Source organism: Montipora foliosa, chromosome 6 (genome assembly GCF_036669935.1).
Source record: "Montipora foliosa isolate CH-2021 chromosome 6, ASM3666993v2, whole genome shotgun sequence".
NCBI classification, from domain to species: domain Eukaryota; kingdom Metazoa; phylum Cnidaria; class Anthozoa; order Scleractinia; family Acroporidae; genus Montipora; species Montipora foliosa.
The window spans coordinates 57,893,584-57,916,887 of NC_090874.1; the positions used below are offsets into that span (position 1 = coordinate 57,893,584).

At 40.3% G+C, this 23,304-nt stretch overlaps 1 protein-coding gene across 2 annotated transcripts in view; it reads left to right on the forward strand.

The window, feature by feature from the left end:
* Positions 1-22,907, forward strand: part of LOC138007887 (microtubule-associated protein futsch-like) — a 24,020-nt gene extending 1,113 nt beyond the window's left edge. Inside the window, exons 2-7 of one of the 2 annotated variants that reach the window (XM_068854995.1) lie at positions 382-523; positions 12,328-12,769; positions 15,732-15,951; positions 16,678-19,313; positions 20,495-20,532; positions 20,958-22,907. In XM_068854995.1, coding sequence (XP_068711096.1) covers positions 422-523; positions 12,328-12,769; positions 15,732-15,951; positions 16,678-19,313; positions 20,495-20,532; positions 20,958-21,491 — 3,972 coding nt within the window. In that variant the 5' untranslated portion in view covers positions 382-421 and the 3' untranslated portion in view covers positions 21,492-22,907. Of the gene's footprint in view, positions 1-377; positions 524-12,327; positions 12,770-15,731; positions 15,952-16,677; positions 19,314-20,494; positions 20,533-20,957 lie in introns of both variants that reach the window. The other variant, XM_068854994.1, reaches the window with a different exon arrangement.
* The last annotated feature ends 397 nt before the right edge of the window (positions 22,908-23,304 follow it).

Below are 23,304 nucleotides of genomic sequence, written 5' to 3' on the forward strand. Positions count from 1 at the left end.
GTAGCCACTAACCCAATGACTTAACGGCTACCTTTCCATTGGTATATTATTATGTGTGAACTAAGAGGTAGCCACTAACCCAATGACTTAACAGCTACCTTTCCATCGGTATATTATTATCTTTGAACTAAGAGGTAGCCACTAACCCAGGATAGTGGCTAACAAATATTTACATAATTTATTTAGACAAATAAAATAACAAAATTTGTCACTATAATAACATCCAGCAGTAAGCATGTAACCAAGTGGTATTTGCCTACTCGCTTTATTCATCACCCTTGTCTGTTCTAAGAACAAGACATTAATTTTTAATAATATTCTAATATCTATATCACTGCTTATTATGTAATGCTGATTCAAGTTATCTCCTTTGAAAGATAGTGAAACAATGAAAATTTAGAGAACTGAAACCAAGCCAACCATGGCGGATATCAAGTACGGAGGATATGAAGCCAAAGATATAATCAAGTGTGGCTATATGATGATAAAAAGACCGCCCACCTCGGGAAAAGTCCGGATTAAGGTAAGGAAATCTTTTTTTACTGAATATTTAATATGCAAAAATATGAACATGGCACTTTTCTGTGATTTTACTTCTAGAATATACCATGTTGCCATTTTACGTATCATGAAATATCAAGGATCAGAATTCATGTATGTTTGCAATGTTATCTGCATGATATCGTGATTGACAGCATTGAAAAATATGAAATTTAATTAGTAGCTCAGATGACTGAAAGAAACAGTATAGAATTATTTCAGATACTATCAAGTAGTGCCCATCTCCACGTATGTCTTATATAGCAGGCCATGTACAGTGTATGTTTTTCTTATTGTGGTGAATAACCACTTATTTTATAACCTAGCCACATAATTATATGCTTGACTAAAATGGCAGACATTCAGTTACGAGACTAGGCCTCAATCATTCAAAAGCGGAATGAATTTATCCCATAGAAAAGTAGCAATAGAGATTTTAAATATACTGTAAATGAAACTTTTAGCTTAGGCCTGATTCAAACGTCGCACTTCTGCCATGTCGAACTCAATTTAATTGAGTTTGACTTGTGTTCGACAAAAGTTTGACAGCTAATGGAAACGTCAAGTTTAATTGTGCCGCATTTAATTCAAGATGCCATGTTGTACAATGCTGTTTAAAGGCATGTGCAGTCAATAAAAAATTAATGTTCATACATTATAATAATGCATGCATTTAAAACAGCAGAAATTCGATGTTCAAATTGGTGCTGCATTTCAGTGCTGCAAGTTCAACACAGCCTGTTGAACTTGCAGCAGAAATTCGACAGGTGATTCAGACATTGCACGTCTGCTATGTGGAACTCAATTCAGTTGAATGAAGGGGTAGTTTCTAAAGAAACTGTGGTGCTGCGTCGGTGGGGAAGTAGTATACAAAAATTTGGTTTTATCAACAGAGTTGATAATGTAAATTGGCCTCCGTACAGAGATTCTAAAAGCTGACGTTTCGAGCGTTAGCCCTTCGTCAGAAAAGATTCTACTAGTCTCGGGATCATTTTGGAGTAATTTAAAATTACTAAGAATGATGCTTTTGACTGCGTGATTATGAGGATGGAAAGTGAGGGTGAATGGAATTCTGTCATTCTTATCTTTTTGTGACGTTTGTAGTGATGACTGTCTATCAAATTGTTGGGCGCGATGATGGCCCGCTTTGACCACAGAGACAGGATAGCCACGTTTTTCGAAGAACTGGCACATCTCCTCTGATTTGCTGGAAAAATCGGAGTCATCACTACATAGACGTCGAAGTCTAGTAGAATCTTTTCGCAACCTCCACTTATTTCATTCAAACGCGACAAAAACGTAGGCAACTTTTTAGTTAGAAGCGCGCTCAAAACTAACGAGCAACCCGGCACTTTCAAATGCGCGCACTCACGATGCAAAACTTGTCTTTTCATTGTTAACACTAGCAAGATATCGGGACCTAAGCGATCTGTTAAGATCACCGATCGTTTCACACGTACCTCCGCAAATGTCATTTATTGCATAACCTGCACGTTATGCAATAAATTATACATTGGTGAGACAGGTAGACGACTAGGTGACCGATTCCGTGAACACCTTCGAGATGTTGAGAAGAATGACAAGGATGCATCCAAGCCAGTCGCGCTCGCCATTTTAATCTGCCTAACCACTCCAAAAAACACATGGCTATCTGCGGCCTTTCCCTACATCTAGGTACGACGGAAAGCCGCAAGAATCTGGAACAAAAATTCATCTTTCAAATCGGCACCCTTAATCCTCACGGTATTAACGAACGCTTTTCATTTAACTAATATATTCCTATTTTTCACGTTGCCATGTTACCACCAATAGCGTAGCTCCCACTCTAAATTAAAAACTACACGTAACCCATAATCCCTCGATTCGCTCTGACGAAGGGCTAACGCTTGAAACGTCAGCTTTTAGAATCTCTGTACGGTGGCCAATTTACATTATCAACTCCGTTGATAAAACCAAATTTCAATTCAGTTGAGTTTGACATAGCAGAAGTGCAGCATTTGAATCAGCCTGAGATGCAACTATTTGATGTCTAAGGTGTTAATTTGCACCCGTAAGGTGTAATGCACCCATTGCCATTGTAATAAACAAGACAAGCAATGACACAGATAATGCTTGATTTACTATTCGAAAACTAACACGAGTAGCATGAGTCATAAGTCTACTAAAAGTGCGTATATTGTCCCACCAAACTCGGGATCAGGCACCACAGTACACCAGGCAACTACTTTCCCATTTTTCTTCGATTTTCTAATCTTTTCTGTTGTGATCAAGGGGACACACTTTAATTAAGGAGATCATTCTACAATTTTAAAATATACCAGAATTGTGAATTAATGTCTACTCTTATAATATTTATTCCAACCTTGAAAAACTGGTGACTAGATTATATAGATTTTCTTCCACTAGTTATGGACATACCAATACATTTTATTTTTTACTTTTAAATTAGTAATTGAATGATGAGGTTCACTTTATATTGTTCGACACCTAGACTTTCACTCAACAAAACATGCACTGTGATTGGTTGATTCTTGGTCACGTGCCCTTGGTCAAATTCAAAATATATCCCGTCTGGGATACAATCATGTACAGTTAATGCCAACTCCAGATGTTTTGCTGCAATTGTGGAAGGAAAAGTCTAAATAATTAATATATAGCAATTATTAAAAGCACTTCTACTGTGTCCCAGTGCCACCGCACACCCCTGTGGCTCAGTTGGTTGTGCATCGGGCTGTCACACGGGAGGTTGAGAGTTCAACGCCGGCTGGACCAACACTCAGGTTCTGAAAATAACTGAAGAGAAAGTGCTGCCTTTGTAATTACACACGCAAATGGTTAGACTTTCAAGTCTTCTCAGATAAGGACTGTAAACCGAAGGTCCCGTCTCATAGCCCTTGTTGGAAACCAAAATTAATAGTATGGGACGTTAGAGAACCGACTCATAACTTTTCAAAAAGAGTAGGGGACGTTGTCCCCAGTGTTGTGATCTGACATAATCTGGTCTGAGGCATCTTTCACTTTCTAAATAAACTGTAAACTGCATAACAAGCAGTCTGGCCAAAGTCCCTAACAAAAAGCATTGCAAATTAGTCCTGAAATCCCAGAGGGAGATAGACTAATAATTTCACTTCACTTCACTTCACTTCACTTCTCTTCACAATGTCTGGTGCCTCACGAAACTAGTTAGTTAGTTTTGTTTTCCTTCGAGTCCTAATGTTTCCCGAGACATCAGGTCACTTTCAGGAAAACAAAACTAACTGTTTCCGTCAGGACCATACATTAAGTAGGAGTGGAACCTACATTTTATGATATTACAGTTAGCTGTTGAGATTTCTTCCACTGACATTTCGATTCTTGCATTATTCTCCTGTGTATTGTTAAATGATCTAGCTCAGATGATCATCCTACAACTCAGTAGTTGCTGTTGCTTTTCATTGTTTGTCCCTGTTTCAAAGCCAGGCAACTAAACCCTGTAAATTTGATTGCCTTGAAAATGCTTGGTTGTCCATTAGGAAAAATGCATGCCATGTTGAGATGCAGTCACATGGCACTGGAGCTTGAGTATCCCATAGATCTAAGTGTGCGCCTGTGGTTTTCTTGTGGAAATCTGGATCTTCCTTTGTGGCATCGTCTCTTGAATTTCTCAATCAGACAATTTTTTGTAAAAGCAACTCACAGATATTCAAACAAAACACGGGAAAATGCCCAACTCGGCAAACTTCAAAGTGCTATCCGACATTGACAATAAAAAACCGACGAGTAAGTTGGGTGCTGTTTTTGGCTGGGTTGTCCGTTGTTTTTCTTCGGGCAACCACATTAAACGTTCTGGTTGTCTGGGACGACCACTAATTTCGAGCACCGACGGTAATGCTTGACATGCAAACATCGGATCCTAGGAAAATCTTTCAGTGATTTTAATAAGTACGGACAGCCGACTTCACTCGGACAAGTCACCTACTTTTTTCCCTAAATTGATGTTACAGTTACTGTAATTAAAGACAGATTCTTTCAAAACTAAGTTTAAAAATAATTTTGACAATAACAGCAGTCAGTTACTCAACTCAAACCAGCTGTCAACTTCAAATTTCATTGAAACCCCTGATGTTGTTTTTGATTAATTGATAGAAAAATTGAAGGCAACATTTCAAGTTGTTCAATGTAATTAGTAATGTACATGGTTGACAGGTCTTCGTGACTCCTTTGGATGTGGTCTGGTTTCCTTTTCCTTTGTCAGTGAGAGTGCTATCTTAAAAATTTCCTTGGGGGCATGCCCCCAGACCCTCTAGGTAGCTTGCGCCTTCCATGCTCCAACTATAAAGTGTCATGTCCAGTGCTTTCAGAAATATGTCCACTACTTTACAAAACTCTTGAAAAACCCTGTCTCTGCTGTAATGTGAATGTGACCTTTTGGCCTCACGCTTTTGCATCAATTTAAGTTTCATCCGATATAGGCTTGTCGGTGGTAGAAGTGAGTGATCCTGCTTTTAAAGCTTTGACCCAGGCCCGGGATGTTTTTGTTCTTAAGTGCCTGTTAGGTTGTGCCATGTATCAGTGAGATAGCTGGCTTTCTAAAGGCTTTGTTTGACTTTCCTTTTTTCTGTATTTCTTAGCAGATCGTTATTCTCTTTGGAGGCGTTTTTCTGTCTTTGCCTTAATTTGTTTCACTCATTCTTCTGACTTCTGCATCGTGTATTGATTTGTGGAATACTAATATTTTAGGAATACTAAGAGGGGGGTCCCTGAAAATGTTTAATGCAGCAAGTAGGGATCCTCCAAATTTTTTAGATAGTAGATAATTTAACATCAGTCTGCCCCCTCCACCCCCCCCCCCCCCCCCCCTTCAACAAGTTTTTGTGAATATCCCTTTAGGAGACATTGACAAATTAGTTTTTATGGTACATGTATTCTCTCAAAAACTGAATTTTAGATTCTTTCAGCTGTACTGTAGTATTGTTATGATAGCAAAAGTTGGGGCCTCTGAGACACCCTTAATTACCTGACAAAAGTTTTAGACAAATATCAAAAGGTTGCCTTTCTGAAGGGATTGACAGTGCGAGCCTCCTTAACTTTGCTGTAAAATTTAGGGTAAGTGTTGATGCTAGTAGGTTTCTACACATAAATAGCAAATACAAAGTAATGTTTAAAAAATGGTCAGCAGTGTTTTATCGGGGTTTACAAACATGAGCCATAGCCGAGTGTTTTTAGACTCGATAAAACACGTCCTGCGAGTTTTTTGAATGGCTTCAAAAACATTCCACAAAGAGCCTGTCCCTCTGGACTCATAACAATGGTTCAAATTGTGAGAGGTGAATATTAGCATACAAGAAAAACAAGCTATGCCTTATTAATATTCTTTATATAAAGAATAATAACGAGGAGTGTTTTATCAGGATATAAAACTCATACACATGACGTTTTATCGGTGTTTTGATAGGCTTTAGGCTCATGAATTATTCATCATCATCATTTATTTGCCTTTATGTGTATAACAAATTTTTAAAAAAGCATACAGCAGGTTTTTAGGCGAGGAGACCTCAGGAAACCACCAGGCTTACAGGAGAGGCCACCTCGACATCACAATATTAAACAAAAAAAGGGCTGTGAAGGAGTGCGGCAGGAACTAACTCAGAAATTATTTTAATAAAAACTCAAGCACTTTGTTCTTAAACATAGGGAAGCTTGACAAATTTGTAATAGAGGCAGGAAGACAGTTCCAGACCCTAGGCCCTTGGTAAAGAATTGTGAATTTCTTAACGTTCATGCGACAGGAATGCACACGATAATTACCGGCTGTTCTTGTGTCATGTTTATGGACTTGATTGTTTGTCATAAACAGATTGAAGAAAAGTGGAGGCAGCAGATTATTGTTGTAGCAGAACATGAATTTAGCAATATCGAGGGTATTGATTTGGAAGATGTCTATTAAAATTTTCAGTTTAGAAAAAAGAAAAAAGAGGAGCAGTATGTGCTCGATATTCTGAATTTGTAACAGCTCGCACCACCCGCTTTTGTAGATAATAAATTCTATTTAAATTAGATATGTAAGTGGACGACCACGTAGAGTTACAATAAGTAATGTATGGATAAAGTAATGTATAGTACAGCATGAGTTTGGTCTTACAGAATAAGTAGAAACGCATCCTAGATAAAATACCAACTGATTTAGCAATTTGTTTACAGACAAAGTTTATGTGATATTTCCAAGTAAGGTGTTCGTCTAGATACATGTACACCCCAAGAAATTTAGTTACATTGCTTTGAGTTAGAGATTGACCTCCAAAGGAGAGAGAAACTACGAGATGTGTTTTACTTTCAGACAACCTTCTCTGTTGCTCTCTATGATTCCTCATATTGTACCTTCTCAAGCCATTTAAAAAATTCCAAGAGAAATTTAAAGTTTTTTGTGAGATTTATCATTATCACTTATCACATTTTTTTCAAGAATTTATTCATTAGTTTTTATTTGTAATATTTTCTCAGTATTTTTAGTTTAGACTACAGTGTAGCTATTTTTTTCTTTCTTCTAATTATTCAGTTCATGTAAAGCACATTGAGGTCAGAATGCACTTAATAATAACTTCTGTATTGTTGTTATTATTGTTATTATTATTATTATTTATGTGGTTAAACTGAGGTCAGTGTTATAAAGCAAGTCTGAAATTTTCCATTCAAGAGTCACAACATTTTTTGTCTACTCCGATAGTTGCTGTGACAATTAATGTTTGATCACTTGTTTGACCTCATGTTTCCAGCATTTGCTATATAAAATGAGGTAAAGTTTTTCAGTTTATCATGTTTTTGATTGAGCCACTAAGTGGAATTTTGTAGAATTAATTCATGTAACTTTGACGACGAAAAGGTGCCTACCTTTGAACAACTGGTTAAATGGGATAGTCTTTCATTTAACAGATAAATGGGTGGATGAATTTTGTAATGCATGCAAAAATCATCTCCAAAACTAGTTTTTTGATTACAAAGCAGCATTATAATTAGCTGTTAACTGGGTTTAATGGCCAGGATTGGTTTCAAGTTATGCAAAAACAAAAGACCATACTTAAGGCTAAGTGAGTTAATCTGCATTTTCTTTTGTTTTTTGTTAAATTTAAATTAATCTCCTGAACTGGTGAATCTTTTTCCTTTGTTCTTGCACAACAACATTGCACTATCCTATTAACTCAGCCATCATCAAACTTTCTTCCATCATTCACTGTCAATTTATTATTACTCGTAAATTATTAGAGAAATTTGCTCCATGCTAAAATTACCATTCAATATATTTTTTACAATGCAGCTGTTAACCGTTTTTAGTTTCTGTAATTGTTTGTAATTGTAAGAGTTTTTCATGTGTTAATCAAACTCAAATTGTACAGGAAACACATCAATCAATTATTTGAAATTAAATTATAGACTCCTCAAGGTTATTCACACAAAAATCGTCTCATAATGGAATTAAATTTTTGATGTGTAGAGTTATGGTTAAACTGCAGAATACCCAGCCACTTATTTGCATATGAATGGAACGTATTGTTAGATGCAGCATTGTTCGTTGTTTTGTCCACCACCAAAATATGCGGTTTCATGGTAACATTGGACCATAAAATCTCACAGAATCTTAATATTGTCATTTCTCCTATGCATTCTGGCTTCTGTTCATACTATATAACTTATATTATTGTTATTATTGTTAAAGGATCTCAGGCTTAAAAAGGTGTTTTTTGCCCGGCCAATTACCCTTGGGAGCAAGCAACAAGTTCCTAAAGGTTCAAAGGGTTTCATAATTAACCTGAAGGAATCCAGTCGATTCGTACCCACCGTCAGATCGTACCGACCCAAATACAGACGATTCGTACCCAGATTCGGATGATTCGTATCCAACCTACAGTCGATTCTTTAATAGCAGTCTATTCAACCCTTAGTCGATTCATTTGCACTCAACCGTTACTCCATTCTTGTCATGTTTAACGCTATAAAGGCAATGCATCTTGCACGAGCGATGCGACTGATTTCCCACTTAACGTTGATTGGTGCAACTACAAAACAATATCTCTCACCTCGTCCGGTGTAATTCCCAGAGGGCATATCAGATCACAACTTAATTGATGCGACCATTAAACTCAAGAACAAAAGGCCTCCAGCTAAGTTCATCAAAATATAAAAAAACTACAACAAAAGGATTGTTGAAAATTTTAAATATGAAATCGAAAATGTTCCATTCCACGTCGTATCCATCCTCACCTATGGTTTCGGAAGCGTTTATTTCATGATATCAGTTTATGATCACGCCCCATGGAAAGAAATTTAAGCTAGAAACTTGTCTTCTCCATGGGTAGCGTGTGAAATCCGCTATAAAATGAGAAGCAAGGATCTCAAGAAAATACCCAGAGAAGTGGTCTGATTACAAATGAATCAGGAATGAGGTAACTTCCGACCTGAGAAAAGCAAAGTCAACATATTTCTCTAAGATGTTCAGCGAAACAAAGACCATAAGTGCACACTGGAATCTTTTTAAGGGAGCCACTAACCCAAAGGTGTGTAAAAACTGTTGGACCACTTGAAAAAGAGGGCGAATCTCTGGAACGTACTGACGAAGGAAAGGCTAGCTCTAATGTATTCTTACTTTGCATAAATTGGGCTAAAGCTATCCAACACTGTGCCACCTCCGACAATTAGCCCCAAAAGCGTACCGTGTATGGCCAATTACCAGGAGCAATGATCCAAGGTTGCAAACAAATTACAGCTAGGCATTAAAACCTAGGAAATCCACAGGCCCTGACAATATACATCCAAAATTATTAAAGCTAGCGGGTGAAGCAATAGTCTCGTCATTGACCAACCTCTTCCAACTTAGTATCAAGAGCAGCAGTGTGTTTTCCCATTTCTTCCCCAAGTACAGTAATTGGTACTTCTCTATTTTCTCCAGTTCTTGGTCTTTTACTCGTGCGTCTCCTGGGATGGCGATGTTGATGATCTTGCATGGCCTCTTTCCTTGCTTATCAAGTCAAGTCAAGTCAATTTTTATTTAACTCAAACATAATATTATGTGCACAAAGTTAGGATAATTTTACAATATTGTTTTCACAAAATAACGAATACAATACATATAGTAGAAAAGAAAAGAGTCCGATTAATGTACATTTCCCATGTGAAAAATAAAAGGGAAAAAGTACACATAGGAAAAGAAAGAACAATAAGCCTCTTAATATTTTATTGTGGTGCATGTAGAGTTTGGGACACCTAAATGGTTAGTGAACTAATCGAGCTACCCCAACAAAGATGATGCTCAATCTTTTAGCTTCAACCATCCTATCACGCTTTACAGTGAATTCTCACAGAATTTTGAATCCTTCGTTTTCTGCCACTTCCTCTGGGGTATCTTTGTACTATTTATCTTCCCGTTTCAAGTTCAGCCTTTCCACAAAGTTGCCAGTGCACATGTCATGGCGCCTCTTGTATTCACATAAGTGATTCTGCGCTTTTATATAGAGCGAGTTTCAATTGAGTGTCGTAAAATTAAAACCAAAGTAATTACTTTGGCCAATCAAAAAGGACTGAGACAATCCGGTAAACCAATCAAAACTCGAAGTAATTACACGTAGCCGACACAAAGCGCGGGAAAATGTGTACGCGTGAGCCACGATTGGTTTTGGTTTCACTTCTGATTGGTTGAAAAAGTGGCGCGAGAACTTTGAACCAATCACTGAGTGAAGTAATCATAAACCAAAGTAATTATCTAATTATTTTCGACACTCAATTGAAAACCGCTCTATGTGGAACTTGACATAGTTAATTAGTTCTTAAAGCTTGTTCTTTTGCATTGCAGATCAATGCTTCTGTACATCCCTTGAGGTCTCCCTTCCACATCCACGGCCATGTTTTCTCGGAGTCCACTCCCATCATGTCTCTAACATACTGCCCATGCATTTGCTTTCCTTTCAATTTGTTTTCTATTTCCCGCTTTTCATTCTTCTTCCGCTCTCTTGGTTCCTTTGCCTCATCCATCCTCACTGTTCTTAATAATAGTAATAATAATAATTTTTTAAAAAGGTAAAAAACGCCATAACGTTCTCTGGTTGAAAGATTAAAAACATAAGCTTTCGGCTTTCAGTCTATAGCGTTTAAAGAATAAAGAAAAATGGGGCGTGAATGGAAATATATACGCAAAGGGGTGTGAATTTTTTTTCTACAAAACTAAAGTACAAAGGAAGTGTGAAGAAAGCCAGGCGATAAAAGTGTAAATGATCTCTAATGACAGTAAAATGGCCAATCAGCGCGCGCGTTCAATGCTATCCGCTGATTTGTTATATACTAAATAGACTTACCCAAGCCTAAAAGCGAGCCATAACGGAATCTCTTGGTCTTCCTGCGCTATAGCCTGAAATGCTCTAGCAATCCCATCATGGACAAGATCCACTCTCTTCTGACACCAATAGTTCACGTTGCGGTCTGGGCCTGGGACACTTCAGTTCCTCTTCTTCAATATCACTCTCTCACTCTCTTAGCTTGCTCCGCGCATCGCTCAAAAGATCCCTCCGGTAGATCCGGGATATTCTCCCTCACTACACACCTGATCTCATCTAGCCACTCTGCTTCTATATTTCCGTCCCCTTCTGACTCCCTATAGAGCCTTCCAGAAACTCGACGCCTCATTCACATCCGTGAATAGTCTTTGAGTTATTTCCTTATCCTGCTGCCCATGCTCATAACTGGGTCTCTCACAGTCTCCTTGAGTTTCGATTGTCTCTTTGAAACTCGCATATACTCTTCCAGGGTCTAGTTGGAACTCACTATTAAATCCTTCTGGCGTCTTCGTTTTTTTTCCTGCTCCAGAAACGCCTTTTCAGCTTCGACTTCTCCTTCTCCATATAGGCAACCAAACTGGCCACTGAGAGAGTTTTACACTCTTTCAGGAGCGCAGCTCTGTTCTTTTTTCCTTTTCTCGTAATCTTCCTGTTGGACTTTATCCTCTCTAACTCAGCCTTCGCTTTCGACAGATTAGCTCTAATCTTACATGCTTGATCCTCAAACAGCTCTTTTACTTTTGCACTAATCTCTGGTCTCCCCACCTTGTCTCTCTTTCCATCCTGTTTTTTCCAACCTTTTTGTACAAAGAGTGCTGCTACAACTGAATACACAATACAATTTATCATCCACAGGTAGCCAAATGGATGTTTTGATGGATCTGGCACATCACTGCGCTTGATTAGCTCACTGACAGATGTGTTTACATCCCTTACATCCACTCCAGTGGGCCTTTGTTTTGATCTAGTGTCAAAGGCGCGACCACTAAAGTCCCCCGAGGACGTAGTCACTAATGCGAGCGTTGGCTGTGCTAATTATTATTATTATTATTATTATTATTATTATTATTATTATTATTATTATTATTATTATTAGTAGTAGTAGTAGTAGTAGTAGTAGTAGTAGTAGTAGTAGTAGTAGTAGTAGTAGTAGTAGTAGTAGTAGTATTAGTAGTAGCAGTAGCAGTAGCAGTAGCAGTAACGGTAGCGGTAGCGGTAGTAGTAGTGGTAGTAGTAGTAGCGGTAGCGGTAGTGGTCGTAGTGGTGGTGGTGGTGGTAGTATTTACTTCATCCAGACAACATTATTATTATTGTTGTTGTTGCTGTTGTTTACTTATTTACTTTATGTATTTATTTTTGAAGTTGTGGTTTAGAAAAGTAAACAACAACATTTCCTTTTTATACCCTTTCTCAAAGTTCTTCAGATCTATTCATTTAATATGATAGCATGAACTTGATGGTGATATTGTGGAAAAATTTTCTTCCTTAGGCATGGCATACAAAATTCTTCGTTTTACGGGCTGTAACTCTCAATATTCCACAAAGACTGGAGTACTATAAAGACGAGTCTGCACTTGACCTCCAGAAGTCACCTGAGCATTGCTTCTTTTTGGATAGTGTTGTGTATGTTGGCGAACATCGGAACTCGAAATCTCAAAACCATGCAATAATGGTGGTGAGTAGCAAGCAGGGAGCATTGATATTGGCCTGCGATTCCGAGGTAGAGAGCAAAGAATGGATACAGGCAATGAACAGTGTTGCAGTCAAAGTAAACAGTGATGGGTCGTCACTTGATGTCTGGATGCAATCAAGTGTTTTTGACAGTCCAGCCACCACTCCGGAGGTGACAAGACACAATTCACAGGAACAAGTGCCTCAAAGGAAACCTACAATAACTAGTAGAAAAATCAGTGGAACAGGAACAAAGCCAGGTCAGTTCGAGGGTTTAGAAAGAACAAAGAAAAAGGAGGCCCTGGCTTTTGCCCCAGTTCGTTTATCGCGCTTGCGTAATATCCAAAACCATAACCTAAATAACCTTATACTAGTTTACCTAAATGGTAGAAATGGTGCCGCCGGAGGGGAGGGGAGGGGAGATGTTCAATTATGTTTGCAGTAATTTAACGACGGTTCGCACGTGGAGTTAAAAGGAGATTACAATAGGTCTTGATCGAGGACCCCCAAATGGACCCCAACTGGACCTCCTTCTGCACCCCACTCGAGAAAAGAAAGAAAGCAATAGATGGTTTTCACAGTGACGTTATCAAATTCTAAAATCAATCGCAAGGTATTCTGAATTTTTGTCTAAAGGAGGTTGAAGGTGACCTAGAAATAAGGATTTCTTTTGTATAAAATAAACCCCCTCAACAAATTGATGTTAACGTCGATTAACAGCGCGGCACCAAGCATCAAACCTGTGAAAGTCATCTTGCTATTACAACCGTTTCACCTCCTTTTTTCCAACATAAGAGGTTTAATAGAAAAAGGAACATTTGCACTGCACCCTGGACTCTTTGAGTAGATTTTTTTCGGGGAATAAATTCTCACATGAAAACATGTTCCACACCTGTGACGTATCATCCCGCGTGACCCTAAAATGGCGCGTTTTTTAACATGGCTGCCGGGTTTAAATAGACCGTAATTGTTTTTGAAAACCTTTTCTTATCAAGGAAGGCGTACGAAAAATACATTAAAAGAACCAAAACATTTTGGTGAGAGTTACCCTTAAGGGCACTGAATATTTGTAACAGGAAATCAGCAGAAGTAAACTGACCGAAATGTACAAAGGGCAGGTGAAATCCCGGTTATAAACAAGCTGCTTTCGAGCCAAATTTTCAGTTGATGTCAGATCTTGACGTCAGACCCCACATGGCCTTCAGACTTGACTGTTCCATTTCACATTTGTATTTTTGGCGGTTTGGCGTAGTATTCCACGTCACGGAAAGGGTTAAATCGTTTGTTCAGTGTCGCCCCAAACCATTTGTTTGTCTACTTTATTTCACATTAAGGCAGACCATTTTCCCTTTGCATAAACCATTTCATTTTAGAACGAAGCGTTACGTTTTTCCAAACGTTGGCCTCGTAGCACTTATATTTCAACAGAATTAACTGATTAGAGTGCATTGTGAAGTGCTAGTTTTCTAACCCATATGAACCATGTGAGCGTTAGCCCTACTAATGGAAATGGGCCCACACAAGGTTAAATAATTAGTCTTCCTCTCTTGAAATTAATGCAAAAAATTTCGCCTGTTGAGCATTCAACGCAAGTACTTTCGAAATATGAAGAAAAACGAGAACATTTTTTTTCCATCGTAGTAAGTGCAAAGATCACTTCTTCCTTTCGTCTATGACCCGCACTTCGTAATATACATTTCTTTCATTCACTGAGTCCTTCACGGGAACAAATGAGCCAAACAAATTGACCTTCTCCCAACTGCGTGACTTCATAGATAGCTCAGTTGGTAGAGAATTGCACCGGCATCACAGAGGTCCTGGGTTCGAGTCCCGTTGGGTCTACCTAAATCTTTCAGGTGTCTGTAAAGAGATAATAGAGCGTTTTCACATGACGTCACGGCGGCCATGTTGGTGTTCCAAAAACAAAGAAATGGCGGCCATGATGATGTACCAAACTAATCTTCCGGGAAATTGAACTCTATTTTTTTGCATAGTTAATAAGAGGGGAATGGTTTGGAAGCTCGGCAAACATCAAAGGAGCAAACAAAGATGCCAAGATTTAGGTTGGAAAGTCCACGACCGTGCACAATCTTTTGTTTTGCGCTCATACACTATGCATGAATTATGTAACCAACACGTTCCTATTGGTTAGTTCCTCAGTACGGAGTAAACAACTATTGTGTTTTGTGCACGGTCAAGGCCAAAAAAGAGAACAAAAACCTACAACAAAGAAATTTGTCGGGTTTCATAACCATTCCCCTCTAATAACTATGTTTTGTGCAAATACTTTCTTTTGTTTCAGTAATCTAATATGGCTGCTGGTCACGTGAGTGAAAACGCTCTATTGCTTTAGTCCCGGACAAACGACTTCAGTATCCGTTCAATTTTGTTGAATGGTGTTGATTGCTGGGGGAGGGGGGATGTGCAAACGGTTTCAAAACATTATCAACATTTGATTCAGCAAATCTTCACGAGAGACGCGGTATTCAGTTCCAGGCTGCAGCTGCGATTGTTGCTATGGATATGGACTTGTTGCTATGGATGCGGGAATGGATGCGTCGTTGAGAGCCCGATTAGTGCGCACGCTCACAGCCAACGATGTTGAAAAGAGGGTCGCAAACGACTTGAACTTCATTCATCATTCGCGATAACAAAAGAATGTTGAATGGTTGTTGAAGCAGAGTTAATTTAGACGATTTTAAACTCATTCAACATCGATTCAACTTTGATTCAACATGTTGACAGAGGGGGTGATGGGGCAAGCGGTTTGAGCATCGCTGATCAACGAATGTTGAAGCAAATATTAAAGCCGTTTGCTCGGGCCTTTAAATTGTCTAGAAAAATGCGAGGATTATTTCTCCATCTCGTCTAGTAGCACTTAAAACCGCTTTTTACAATGACTGCAAAATTCTCACGCGCTCATTGGCTAATTTTTATTGTCAATAAGCGGACAGACACAAATTTATAATTTATGCGATAATGACGCGATATTGCTCGCATCAGATTGAAGTTTCTCGCATTTTTGTGTCGCTTTCTTCTCGTGTTTTGACTTAATTTTGACCCCTCTGCCTTTTTGTTATTGTAAAAAACAGGCTATCGCCTCGTGGATCCACAGCTACTTTGACAATGTTATGACGAAATTCATGATCAATAACAGGACAGACGCATGAAAAACTGACATCAATTTGTTAAATCTTTGTTTTCGTTACTTCAATGTAACAGGCTATTTTGTCACCACAAGATTGACGCCTCATTCAGAAAGGAACAACATCAGGGGTGATTATGTTGTTTGTTTTACTGAAGGAGATTTGGTGCTGCAGTCGGTCGACACAAACTTACCTGTTGTTACGTGGCCTGTGAGTCACCTAAGGTCGTTCAAGAGTGAATCGGCTGCAAGTGCAGTGAATAAAGACATGCAACTTCTCACTCTCAATGCCGGCAGGTAAGCAGCATTGATTGTTAGCAGAGTTGCGGGAAGGGATGTGTTGGATCTGTTTAAAATCCGAAATTTCCAACGTGAATGGAGTAGTGCTTGGCATGCATTGTTTCGTCCATGAGGTGTAAATGTTATCATGAAATGTTTCTTGTTTTGTTTTTTTTAATTTTCGTTCTTTTGTCCTTTTATGTTTTGTGTCGTAAAAAGGGAAGATTGCCCAATAATTCAGCTCATCAGATTACGCTGGGGCATTTTAAATATTTTTTGTTATAGTATATTCCTCCAGCTAAGCAGAAGGCTCGGTTGACCAGCCGTTTTGTGCGCCCGCGTTCCTCCGCGCACACCACGGCTGGATCAATGGTCCAGCCAATTGTATTTTCCACCAATGAGAAAGTCGCCTGCCTGCCAAGTACAAAATACAATTGTGACGGGTGCTACGTCACGGACAAACGACGCGGAGCAGTGATCCAGCCGTTCGTTGGGAGGAGGATGTTATAGCCGCACTCCCAACACGGCTGGAAATCGAGCCTAGCGAAGCAGCAGAAGGGATTTTCCTCTTGATACTGAGGGAAAAGACGATTGTATGATGCAGAAACAGCGACAGATCTCGCGGTCCGTTGGCGAGTAAGGCTTTTCTTCTTTCAATTCTTTCCCACGTAATAAGCACGTCGCTGCACAATAGCAAAGTAGATATTGACTTGTTTGGGAATTTTTTTCTTTTTCTGTGCACAGTCGCAGTACAACTGGTGAAGGTATCTTCCAGTTCTTTACAAAGGACGGTGACGCCATTGCCGATCAGATCCGGCTTCGATCCCAGCAAATGGCAGCTCGGAAACGCGCGGCTTTTCGAACTCGGTCGTCCAGTGGCAGTGATGTGATTTCTACCGTAACAGCGCAGCCAGTGAAAAAACTTCAGAGGGGTTTGACCACTCCACCTAAAAAACCTGTTGTGTTAGCGAAAGAGGAATCTGTCAACAGATCCTGCACTGATACACTTAACTCCTCTGGTCAACCAACACAGGCAAAGGACATTCTTGATGGTAAAGTAAATGGCTCAGTGAGTGAGTCTTTGTCCAGCAATCAATTGCGTCCTCTGTCAGCCACAGACTCCTCAGCGGAGAAATCAGGGGATGACGAAGTGTTTCTCGCCAAATCGGCCTACTCTGAGGTAGATAATGATCAGAGCAACTTTTCGGAGGAGTCTGATATAAGCGCTTACATCGATCTTGTCTCTGATGAATCTGCGAAACCTATTCACATCTCCGATCCAGTTCAACCAAGGAAATTTTCAAGTGGATCGCAGGCAAGTTCTACCTCATTTACCAGCGACGAAGGGAGCACGTGCGCTGGCTCTATGACAAGGAACTTCTCAGCTGCTGAGTTGATCCCTGAAGAAAACGAAACGGACGCCGAGGGGTATATAAGATGCGAAGCGTTGGAATCACGCCCGGAGGAAAACACCTTTGAAAGAAAAGGGCAGAAAGAAGAGTCTTGTGTGTCCGGCATTTTCAGCGAAGACAGTGAGATGTCTTGTCGTTTGGGTGGACACTTACCAATCTGTGCAGTCGACGAAAGTTTGCACCTTGCGACATCCGAATCGAGGATTAATATGAAAACACGCGAAGCTTTGTTGGCTCAGATAAGAGAACCCGGATTTGGTAGTTTCCCGACAAAACAGGGGGTGGAGAAGGAAAGCCGCCTTGAGGAAGAACATGTTCTTCCGCAAGCTGGTGGAACACACCGAGAAGAGGGAGGATGTAGTGATGATCATGTAGACTCATTGTTAGAGAAAGCAAGAGATCCGAAATTGTCGACTGATTTGCTCAAACAAATTATCGCTCAAATGGAGAAACCACAGCAGCACGATGTTAGTCAACTGTTTCCAGCTGCCACCCGGAAACGAAACAGTATTGGTACATTGAGCGTGGAAACCGCTCGAGAGATTAAAAAAAATACAAGCAGACACTCCGTGATAGAGAAGAGAGTATCTGCTTGCGATGCTTCATTTCTTTGTCGGGGGCTCAGTACCGGTCCTCCTGTCCCACCAAACCGGCAACCAGATTTAACCAAAAGACGAGGATATTTCTCAGTCGGAGACCTTTCGGAGGACTTGCCCAAGCGGCCAGACTCAACGAGCTCTCATCGGTCGTCCTTTTTTGCCAAAGGTATGGGTAACGTAAATCCACATGCTCTTAGTTTGACACCTCTAAGGACCGGTATCGCTGGACATCTGGGCGGTGAGGCTGCGATCCACGCACGACTCATTGAGAAAACCGAGATTAGAGATGAGTTGGCGCATTCGTCCGCTGTCAAAGGGCAGTCGGCGGGTGACGATTCGTTGTCATGTTCGATTGGTAATGCACGTGGTACTTGTGCAGTCGCTGATGAAACGATCCTTAATCCGATTGACTCACGGGATTGTCGTGTAAACTCTGCAGAAAATATCGACGAGGTTGGAAAGATTCGCAAAGATTCCATAGCGTCAAAGATTGTCAAAAAAGTGTTCAAGCGTGCACCCAAAGCCAGACGGGCAAGCAACGCGGAAATACGAGAGAGTTACGAGCAGAGTTCTCCCCCTTTGGAAAGAGCACGGAGGGAATCGCTTTCTCCCGGTGATGCCTTGGAGTTGCAAAGACGATTGTCTGGAAGCGAAACTAACTCGCCAGATTCATCTCCAAATATGGGAAAGAAAAGCCCTAAATCATCTCCAACAGTTTTACAGAAAATATCCAGTGATGAGAAAGGGAAAAGAGAAAAGGGGTCCTCGCCCTCCACTAGATTGCGAAAGATCGCCAAAGGCGACTTGATGAAAGAGGAATTGACGAAAAAGGAATTCGTTACAGTTGACACTGCAGCGAAATTGGCGTCAAGTTATGAACCAGCTGCCTCGCATGAAACGAGCAGGAAAGTGTCAACAGATGAGAAATCCGAAGACAGCCATGAAAGCAGAATGACTGACAGCTCTCACCATGACAATGGCCAATCGGGAGACTCACCAGACGTCCGTGAAAGCGTCGGAGATTCAGCCCCATCGCTCCCCCCACGAAAGAAATCCGGGGCCCCTCCTCTGCCCCCAAGATTATCTAAGTCATCCTCACACAATTCAGTTTCGTCCCCGACCCAGTCCCCACTGTCCCACCACGGTGGACGGGTCCCACAGCCCAGGCACAGTGGCACTGGCACACGTCTTAGCGGCGCTGGGCTAAAAGAAGATTTCTTGCCACCTCCACCCGTGCCCCCTCGAAACAGCCAATCGCCGGAAATTATGAAAATGTCAAATGAGAGAACACCTGCACGTGCTCCTGTGATACAATTGACGCGCTCTTCACCAGAAAACCGAGACGAAGCCTCGCGGAAACCTAATCCAGGTTAGGACGTAGGAAGTTATTTCCGCTGTTAAAGGCGCTGTTACACTGTGCAATTTTTCTTGCGACTTGCGAGACAAGTTGCACGAATCATTGCCCAATCTAACATACCTTGCAACGGCCAATAACGTTGCGAGACAAGTTGCAGAAACCGTTTGCGGAAAGTAGAATTGAGTTCTACTTTCCGCAACGGCTGCAACGAATTTTTTCAGCATTGGGCGGTGTAACATCTGTCCTGCAACTTGTATCGCAACAGTGTGCAGCACCAGCCAATGAAAATGTTCCTTTAACCTCATGTGATCATCGAAACGAGACAAGTTGCATGAAACGCAGGGTTCTCAAAAAGTTTTGGAGTAGACGGCTTAAATATAAAAGTAGGCGGCGGGAGAAGCGCTTTGTCATTGTTTATAGCAAGTTTATGACCGAAAAGTAGACAGCTCTAAATTTAAAGTAGCCGGTTTTTTAGCCGGCTGCCGGCACTTAATGAGAACCCTGGAAACGTGGCTCACTGTGACACCCATAAAGCCACTTGTTCACTTGTTTTGTAATATGAGAACGTTTCTGGAAATGGCATTGCGAGACAAGTTGCACGAAACATTTCACATTGTAACAGCGCCTTAAAGCAAAGAGCCTTTTTCCCTGACTTGAAAACTTATTTTGAAAGATATACTTACCGATACTAGTGCTTACAATGTCAGTAACTTATAATATCATACACAGAACATAAACAGACTTGCGACTTGCGAGGCTGCAATCTCCTTTCCGTAAAGTGTAAACACTTGAATAGGGGAAGTGGTGGGTCGTGTCGGAGCAAAAGTCTTGAATTATTAAGTTGTTTTAACCCATTCACCCCTAAACCGGACCAAACTTTACTCGGTCTAACGCCAGACGATTTTATTCGTCGATGGAGAACCCCCAGGAGTCAATTGGTTAACAAGTTGCCTTATCAACTTTTATCGACTTCTTTTCTTTTGTTGTTGTTGTTGTTTTTTTTTTTTCAGTGCAATTGGTTCATTGTTGCACTTGAAATTAAGAAGGGTCAGTCCTCGTGGTTTTATTTATCGTAATTGTTAACTGAAATGCACGATAAGATGATGAAGGTGATTTGGCAAAAAGATGTATCAACATATAAATGAGATAGGGGAGTAGTATAAAGATGAATTTTTTTTCTCTTTGATTTGCAGATTCAGAGGAATGTACGATTAATGCGACCTCAGGCGAGGTGAGCAAATGTTTGAAGTGTTGCAAGGTGCTTTTAGGAACGGTTCCACCCTGCTGATGTTGTGTTTTCAAAGTAAAACGCCTTTTTTGTTTTAAAATTGTTTTTCAAGTCCAACGAATTGATGATTCGACTTGAGTTTACGTCCTTGTAAATTTTTTTCGTACCAATTGCAAGGAATCGAATTAGATAGCTTTCGTATCTGGAGTATCAGACATCGTTTGTTTGTTTGTTTGTTTGTTTGTTTGTTTGTTGTTTGAGAGGAATGAGTTTTGCCAGTCCTTCCCTTGAAAACCATTTTGACGCAGTGATGGCCATTGTTTCTCTGACTTCAACAAACAGTGTCCAAATTCTGGCTTTTAAAGATTGCGCGTGCGCGGTGCGGAATCTAACAGGTGGCTGACCGAAACATTTTTTTCTCTTTCCAGTCTCAAGACCAAAACCCGCCAGTTATTACAGCAGCGCCTCAATCCCCGGAATCCATGTCTCATCCAGTCCCTCGCCGGCCGCCTAAAGAACAGAGGAGCATTCAAGCCAAAGTCTACTTTCGAAACCACGCAAACCAACATGTGATTTCATCAGACTCCGAAGAGGGTGAAATGGAGGATGACGACGAGCCCGCGGGCTCACACCGCTACGGCAACATCGAAGTTCTGAAAGAGGCGTCACAAGGAGGCGAAGAGGAAACCTCTTCAAATGAAGAGCACGCGCCAAGCGGCGAGGCCGCATTACTTGCATCTGATTGTGTGGACTCTAATTACATCAAGTCCCGCGTTAAATCGCATAAAAAGGCGCCACGCCAGAAGACGGACTTGATGCAAGATGCGTCAGTTGATAAGGACATTCCGTTTGGAGGCAACAGCACGGATGACGAGGAATCTATAAACCCAGCCAGGAGACCGCGTTCGCCGCTGAATATCAAAACAAACGCGTGGACGCTTTCTAGTGTCGGCATTAATTGATATATTGTATTAGTTGCAGTTTAATAGGCTTTAAGTAACTGAAAATTGGTTTATTTTACCTCTCAGACTTTTCACGCAGAACGCTGGTTGTATGTTTCGTGAATAATTCTGGTTCAGGTTTAAAGTGAAACGGTAGAAATTAATCAAATAAAGGAACAATATACAGCGCAGTATGAGATAGGTTGAGACCCACTCCAATGCAGTATTTATCTTGGAGCTAGTTTGGAGAAAAATTACCTTCAATGATCATTTGTGTTATTCTTGCAATATATTTAACTTATAGTGTTTATTTAATCGATATTGAAATAGCACAATGGGGAAAGGAGAATATGCGCGAGAAATATGGCTGCGCGAAATCTGGACCCAATTGACTGCGTGCCCGGCTTTTGGCTCCATCTTCAAGAACTAAGCGCGTTGAAAGAGAGACTGCTCGTTGGCTCGATTTCCGCCACTCTCTCGAGTCCGATCTTCGTTACTCTTCGGGGGAGGAGCGCGGACTCCTTTCCCGAAACAGCGGCTGGTAATCGAGCCTACAAAAAACAAAAAAAACAAAAATTGCATCGTTGATTACCAGTGAGAATAGACCTTTTCGGCTTGTACATTTTGTTTTCCCAATACAGATCATGTGATAATACTCAGGATGTTTTGTCTTTTGTTTTGTTCGTTAAAATGAGGGCATGCAAGCATGAATATGCCTGCATGCACTCTTTTAAATGAACAAAACAAAGGACCAAGCCTCCTGAGTATTATCACATGATCTGTATTGGGAAAACAAAATGTACAAGCCGAAAAGGTCTATTTGAACTGAAAATTAACGTTTCCTGAAAACGTGGCATTTTTTTCCCTACCTTACTAAATCACTTTTTTCCAACTGATGAACCGACTTTCACTGAAAGTTCATGAGCTTTAACTGAATTTGGAGCGTTTTAGTAGGGAAAAAATGACTTTTATCTTTCACCAAGTTTCTTATTTCGCTACCTTCAACCGCTATCTTTTGTTCATTGCGCTCATTGGTAAGGCGTTTGTAATAATCATAGAAATTCTACTCTGAAGAAATATATAGTTTTGGTAGCGGACTTGCTTTCAAGCAACAGAAACATTTTCACAGCAATCATGAATACCGGGAATCTAGTGGGCTGAACTAGTTGTTTTTCTGTTATAATTAAATAGTTAACGATCGCGAGATCGATGTGTCTATATTTCTTTTTAAATCTAAGTACTGTCACACGTAGCCCAGGAATCATTATTTAAAATGATGAAGATGTTGTAAGTAAAATTGCAGGTATTTAAATCAATAGCGATATATTTCTTATCGGAATAATTAAAGGCATTGTTGTTGTTTTCAGACATTACTAATTGACTCCACAGACATATGTACTCATTGGATACTGGTGAAATAAAAAAACTTGAGTGATATTCTCCTCGTAGGGCAAGTCTTGGTCAGACCCAGGAATAAGGGAATCTTTGCATTTCTTGCCTTATTAGCACAAGGCTAACGTTTTCTACTGAAAGTACATTGCATAATGTGCCATCTCTGAAAATTTGACCCCGATATACCGGATAATTTCTGAGCAATGATAAGTTGAAAATTCGAAATTTTACAAAGAATATTCTTTTTCCTGAGGTGCTAGAAGGACAATAGGTGGGGCGAGACAGTCAGTGAGTTTCTTAGGGCCCATTTACACTGCAGAAAAAACTGGGTCCGGACCCATTAAAAAGTGGGTACGGGTCATATATCTTTGCCGTGTAAGTTAACTACCCATTCCATGTCTATCAAATGGGTCTGGAACCGCTTTTTTGTGGTAGTGCACTA